The sequence below is a fragment of the Podarcis erhardii genome (genome assembly GCF_964252035.2).
Source record: "Podarcis erhardii genome assembly, chromosome: 2".
NCBI lineage: Eukaryota > Metazoa > Chordata > Lepidosauria > Squamata > Lacertidae > Podarcis > Podarcis erhardii.
The window spans coordinates 121,887,068-121,894,452 of NC_138498.1; the positions used below are offsets into that span (position 1 = coordinate 121,887,068).

General features: G+C 40.2%; 1 protein-coding gene across 1 annotated transcript; it reads right to left on the reverse strand.

Annotated features, from left to right (window-relative positions):
* LOC309335223 (vomeronasal type-2 receptor 26-like) lies at positions 1 to 7,079 on the reverse strand (the record flags this gene model as incomplete). The annotated part of the gene is made up of 4 exons (XM_081850097.1): positions 1 to 899; positions 4,756 to 4,882; positions 5,484 to 5,711; positions 6,333 to 7,079. 4 exons carry the CDS (start codon positions 7,077 to 7,079, stop codon positions 1 to 3), a joined length of 2,001 nt encoding a protein of 666 aa, XP_081706223.1.
* Positions 7,080 to 7,385: the final 306 nt, after the last annotated feature.

Consider the following 7,385-nt stretch of genomic DNA (forward strand, 5'->3'; position numbering starts at 1 on the left):
TTAAGCCTTTGTAGTCAGGTGCTCCTTTGTATTCAGACTAGGCCTGAGTACAATAATGTAACATTTGGGAAGGAAGATGCAGCCCAGAAGCCCAGCACTGGAGGCCAACATAGAGAAGATCTGCACGGCTACCATGTACTTCCCCTTGGTGCTCAGGTAGGTGGGCACAAAGGACACCCAAACACTGCAGAAGACCAGCATGCTGAAGGTGATCAGCTTGGCTTCATTGAAGGCCCCAGGCAGCTTCCTGGCTAGGAAAGCCACCGTGAAGCAGATGGCAGCCAGGAAGCCCATGTAGCCAAGGACAGTGTAAAACATGGCAACAGATCCTTCGTTGCATCGCAGGATGATCTCTCCAGCCTGGGAGCGCATGTCAGAGTCTGGGAATGGGGGAGAGATGCCCAGCCAGATGACACAGATGAGAATTTGGATACTGGAACAGGACATGACAATGGAGTTGGCCAGACTCTTTCCCAGCCATCTCCTCACCCTGTTTCCTGGCTTAGTGGCCAGGAAGGCCAGCACAACGGTAATAGTTTTTGCCAACAAAGAAGAGACAGCAACTGAGAAGATGATGCCAAAGGCCGTCTGCCTTAGAAGGCAGGTCACTTTCCTTGGCCGGCCTATAAACAGAAAGGAGGACAAAAAGGAAAGGAGGAGGAAGACAAGGAGGATGTAGGAAAGGTCCCTGTTGTTGGCTTTGACTATGGGAGTGTCAAGATATTTAATGAATATTCCTAAAACAAGGCCTGTGATGAAGGCCAAAAACAGGGCAGTGGAAGCCAAGAGGGTCCCCAGATATTCATCATAGGACAGGAAGGTGATAATTTTGGGGATGCATTGATCTCTGTCCTTGTTAGGGTGTTGATCTTCTGGACATTTGGTGCAGTGGTCTGCATCTGGAAAAAGAAGAGTGTCTGCTTGAACATTTTCCTGTAGACTAGCAAAAAAAGCAGGTCAGTTTTGAATCCAGCCAACCCCCTTCAAACAGAAACAGTGATAGGGCTTGATGTTTCTGCTAATCAACACAGAGAGTTGGCCCTTTCCATGTAGGTCCCTAGTGCAGATACCCCCTTATTCATCTCCCAAGGAGGAGCTTGGAGTGTTCTAGAAGCTCCAAGTTCTTAATTGCAGCTACATCTGATCTCACCCCAACACCAGGTGTTGTCAGATGGGTGTAATTTACAAAAATAAATGTTCCTTGGAGGAGCATGGACTGGAACTCTGGTCTTCCCCGTACAAACCAAATACCCAGCTACTTTGCCACACTGACTGGTCAAGGGAGCCTATCAGATGCAGAGATCAGGAAATTATTAAGAAGGCCCCAAAATTATGAGAGACTATTTTGAGATAAATTTGAAGACTTCTGTGGAAAAAAGAGTAATTTGGGACGCTAGCAAAGCCGTAATGAGAGGATTCTTGATCCAGCAAAATGCAATAAAAAAGAGACCTCAAGAGGAGAAAAAAATATATATTTGGGGGAAAATAAGAGAAGGAGAGAGGAAACTTAGATCCAAACCGAAGTCACAAGAGATCCTAAGAGAAATTAAGTACAATATATGAAAATGATAAACCAAGAGATAGAATGGAAAATTAAACAGATGAGACAAAAGACTTTTGATTCAGCGAATAAATGTGGAAAGTTGCTAGCGTGGCAGTTGAAGAAGAGACAAAAATTAAACACTGTTACTAATCTTGAAGTTGATGGAAAGAGTATACAGAATCCACAGGAGATAAGAAATTGTTTTCAGAGATATTTTAAACAACTTTATACACAAGGGCCACAGAATGAGACTGAAATTGATCAATTTTTGAAAGTTAATGGACTGCAAAAAATCTCTCAAGAAAATAAATTGCTTTTGAATTACAAAATAACAGAACAAGAGTTTGAAGCTGCCATTCAAAATATGCAATTGGGCAAATCTCCAGGGCCTGATGGACTAACCTCCAAATATTATAGAACTTTGAAAGACTATTTAATTCAACCACTAAGGGAGGTTTGTAACGAAATTATGGAGGGGGGAAAAGCGCCAGAGTCGTGGCAAGAAGCATACATCACACTTATACCAAAAAATGAGACTGAGAAGACGCAACTTAAGAACTACCGTCCCATATCCCTTTTAAATGTGGATTATAAAATTTTTGCAGATATTTTGGCCAAGAGATTGAAAAAAGTATTAGCTGAAATGATACATAAAGATCAGGCTGGCTTTCTCCCTGGTAGACACTTATCTGATAATATGAGGAATATAATCAATATTCTAGAAAAGCTACAAGTGAATATCAATACAGAAGCAGTTTTGATATTTGTAGATGCGGAGAAAGCCTTTGACAACATCTCTTGGAGTTTTATGAAGAAAAATCTTCAGGGGATGGGGGTAGGACAAAACTTTGAAAATGGTATAGGTGCGATTTATTCTGAGCAAAAGGCTAAACTGATAGTTAATAATGTGGTGACAGAAGAGTTTAGGATTGAGAAAGGGACACGACAAGGCTGCCCAATTTCCCCATTACTTTTTATTTCAGTCCTGGAAGTTTTGCTTAACATGATAAGAAGGGACCGCTTGATACAGGGTATTCAGGTCGGAGTGAAACATTACAAACTTAAAGCTTTTGCAGATGACCTCGTTTTGACATTACAAGAGCCAATAGCTAGTACTAAGAGGGCATTAGAACTAATCCAGGATTTTGGTCAAGTGGCAGGATTTAAGTTAAACAAGACAAAAACTAAGGTTTTGGGGGGAAAATTGACCCCGATTGAAAGAGAAAGGTTTTAGAAGGAGACAGATTTAACATTGGTAAAAAAGGTAAAATACCTGGGGGTGAACATGACTTCTAAGAATGTGAATTTATTTAAAGATAATTATGAAAAATGCTGGTCAGAAGTGAAAAAAGATTTGGAAATTTGGACAAATTTGAAGCTTTCCTTGCTAGGCCGAATTGCTGTTATTAAGATGAATGTATTGCCGAGAATGTTGTTTTTGTTTCAATCGTTGCAAATCATTGATAAGATTGATTGTTTCAAGAGGTGGCAAAGAGACATTTCTAGATTCGTCTGGCAGGGCAAAAAGCCCAGAATAAAATTTAAGATACTTACGGATACTAAAGATAGAGGGGGATTTGCCCTGCCAGATTTGAAACTTTACTATGAATCAGCAGCCTTTTGCTGGTTGAAGGAATGGCTACTTCTTGAAAAACACAGACATCTTAGACCTTGAAGGTTATGATAATGCATTTGGATGGCATGCATATTTGTGGTATGGCAAGGTTAAAGTACATAAGGCTTTTAAAAACCATATTGTCAGGAAAGCATTGTTTAATGTATGGTCGAGATACAAAGATTTTTTGGAAAGTAAAACCCCAAGGTGGCTCTCACCTATGGAAGCGAAAGCGTTGAAAAAACTCAACATGGAGACTAAATGGCCAAAGTATTGGGAAATTTTGGAAGAGGAAGGTGACAAATTGAAATTGCAGAGTTATGAGAAACTTAAAGATAAGGTGCGAGACTGGCTACATTATTTTCAAATAAGAGAGGTTTATAACCAAGATAAGAAAGTGGGCTTCCAGGTGGAAAAATCAAAGTTAGAGACAGAATTGTTAGAACCCAATGCTAAGATATTGTCAAGAATGTATAATTTGCTGTTGAAATGGAACACTGAGGAAGAAATGGTAAAATCCGCTATGATAAAATGGGCACAAGATGTAGGATATAACATTATGTTTGCAGACTGGGAGAAGTTGTGGACCACCGGGATTAAATTTACGGCATGTAATGCCTTAAGAGAGAATATTATGAAAATGATGTATAGGTGGTACATGACCCCAGTCAAGCTTGCAAAAATCTATCATTTGCCCGATAATAAATGTTGGAAATGTAAAGAAACTGAAGGTACATTCTTTCACCTTTGGTGGACGTGCCCAAGGATTAAGGCTTTCTGGGAGATGATATATAATGAACTAAAAAAGGTACTTAAGTACACTTTCCCTAAGAAACCAGAGGCTTTTCTCCTGGGCATAGTCGGCCAATTGGTGCCAAAGAAGGATAGAACTTTTTTTATGTATGCTACAGCAGCAGCAAGAATTCTCATTGCAAAGCATTGGAAGACACAAGATCTACCCACTCTGGAAGACTGGCAGATGCAACTAATGGAGTACATGGAGATGGCGGAAATGACTGGCAGAATCCGAGACCAGGGAGAAGAGTTGGTGGAAGAAGATTGGAAGAAATTTAAAATTTATTTACAGAAACACTGCAAAATTTTCGAATGTGAATGACGTTGGAATGAAACGAAGTGGTTCTAGCAATATGATTAGAAGTTATAATATGTGAGGATAAATAATTAAGGGCAAAATAAGAGGGTATGAATTTGCTGAACAAATTTGTAAATGGAATACAAAAAAGGGAGATGTGAGGAAGTCATGAAAATAAGTTAATGAATGGTACGATATTTGAAAGAGTGATTTTTAATTTTTCTTTTTAAATTTTGGTTGTTTTTTTTTGTCTGTGTGTTTTTGTTTTGTAAACTTCTTTTTGTAAAAACTTAATAAATATTATTTAAAAAAAACAACAGATGCAGCAACACTGCCTAATTCTTACATACTCAAGGCTGTCTCAGTGGTACCTGGAAAGCTTTATTAAGACTGAGTAAATCACTGTTGAAACTTTATTAAATTCAAAATAAGATTGTACCGTAACTTCAACCAAGGACATATATTATTGTTCTTTTTGCTGCACATTCCTCTGAAGTCTCCTACCTTCCTGTGTGGAGATCATTCCTTCTGCACATGGAGCACAAGCATGGCAGCAAATGGGTTCCCCTTCCTGAACCTTTTTGGCATATCCAGGGCGACAGCTTTTGGTACACCTGGACTGAGGAAGGGTCTGACCAAAAAGAGAAAAAAGCATCAATGAAAGACTGTTAGCAAGTAACTTCTGGGCCAGTGTACAATCAGTCTATGTGGAATAAACACGGCTTTGTTGTGGGTGTTATTTTTGATCCATGGGACAAAACAGAGGGTCATAGTCCTTGGGACACAGTTGGGGCAGAAAGAGATAATCAAGAAGAAAGAATTACATGGAGACTGTATTGCCCTTAGATTTAGGAGTCAGAGCTGTCTGCCATCATTACAAAGGTCTAGTAAACACAGTACAAATCTGCAATGATGGAAACTGTTTACAAATATCAAAATCCAGAGAAAGAAACAAGCTGAAACAGAAAGGTATTGGGAGCAGCCGTGTTGTGCTCAATTCTGAAGTCTGGCATGCTTCCTGACTACTGCAAAAGTCATGCCCCAGTCATATTCTAACCTGCTTTTCCTTTTTCATGTTTCTTATTTTGACTTTCCTCCATTCATCTCCACCACTGTATAGTTTTAGCCCATTACTTGGATAGGTATAAGGTATATTATTGTTTCTCCCAACAGTTTCAGAGCTCAACATATCTCTAAAAGGGAATACAACTCAATGAATGGGTTTTCCAAACCTGGTTGAACAGTCTGGACCACACAAGAGCGTCTTGGTCAATGGTGAATTTTGGGCCTGAGGATCCCTGACTGCTTATGCTTCCAAATTTCACGGCACCAAAGGACTTGTTGGGAAATGGCACCCAGTTCACTACGTCAGATTCGACTGTCAATTGCCCCTTCTCATCCAAATAGACTCCTTCCATGGAAGTATTGTAAAACTGGGAACTTCCCAGGAAAGGGTGAAGCTAGAACAGGAAAGAAATCATGCACATTTAGAAAAGAATAAAATTATCTAGATAACATAGCCTAACTGCTGAAGATCTTTGTACAGACTGACACTGTGTGTGTGTTTGGGCAATGGATCTTTAGCCCATTGTTTCTGCTTCAGCCTTTTGGGACAGACTAAAGCCGTAAGATACATAAGCTTTACTCTGCACCCTTGGAAGAATTCTGCAAGGATTAGTTTCATTGGCTAGTAATAGCATGAAGCCTTGCTAAGGAATCAGGTGGTAAAGGGGAGGCAGATTGTCTTCTCAGCAGCAAATTAAAATGTGGGTACGGTGGTACCTCGGGTTACAGACACTTCAGGTTACAGACTCCGCTAACCCAGAAATAGTACCTCGGGTTAAGACCTTTTCTTCAGGATGAGAACAGAAATCGTGCGGTGGTAGCACGGCAGCAGCTGGAGGCCCCATTAGCTAAAGTGGTACGTCAGGTTAAGAGCAGTTTCAGGTGAAGAACGGACCTCCAAAATGAATTACGTTATTAACCAGAGATACCACTGTAAATGGAGGCAAAGTAAAGTCGAGCCTGAATGGAATTCACAGCACCGATGCCTGTTTAGCCTGTGAGGAAAACAGCAATACCTGCCAAGACTGTATCCTTTGATATTTCAGCCTCTTTTTACCCTTCGCCATCATCTGAATGGATTTGGAGGAAAGGGCAGCCCTTATGGCCTGTGCCAGAGCAAGGACAAGATTGTAAATACTGTAACTATCCAGAGACAGGATTTTCTCAATCACTTTGTCAGGCAGGGACTCCAGAGTGTCATCTTCCCTGCACCTTTTCCTTCCTTTTACAGATAACATGTGCTTTGAATATGAACACTTAAATGATTTATCCCCAAAGTTCCACATAGCATCGTAAAATGTTCGATAATCGTCATCATTTAACCTTCTTTTAATATGACTTAAGAAAGAGAAAAACCCATGGATGTGCAGGGGAGAAAGCAGATCATAAGACAAATTCAAGGTGAGATCCCACAAAGCTGTTGTGATCCAGACTTTTCCCACAATGGGACTTGAAAGTATTTCAACCATATTTTGCAAAAAATGTATTATACTAAAGAAGTAACGATTCTCCCCATAGTAGACTAATACATTGACTTCGTTCCACATGAAAAATGTTTCGAGAGGCACTCTTGCTCTCTTCTGTACTGAGGTACTAAGTGAGAAGGCAGCACAAATTGTGTTCCTGGTTAGCAGGGGCTTCAAGGTCCTCATGAACCTCTCTCCATTGTTGGTGTCTGGAGCAACGAGGCCAATCCAAGTCCAGTTGAAGTGCAGGAGCAGTTGGACTATCCCCAGATATTGATGTTCTTCTTTGGGGACCATTCGGTAGATAAAAGGGAACTGAGTTTTGTCATTAAGAGTGTCAGAAACAAAACCATAACTGACCTAGTAAAGAAGAGAAGAGATTAGTGTTGTCACTCCCAATAAAATCCCAAATGTAGTACTTTGTACTTGCCTAGATTATAACTTTTCTCTGACATGGAAAACAGAGAAAAGACACAGTTTCATGGGGGCCAAGGAGCTTTACCCCAGGGAGCTTAACAACACCCCATATTTTGTTGTTTGCTTTCAAAAAATGGTGACAGTCTTTGGAATGGTTTGCTTTTGCTTTATGTTATGGCCTGACTG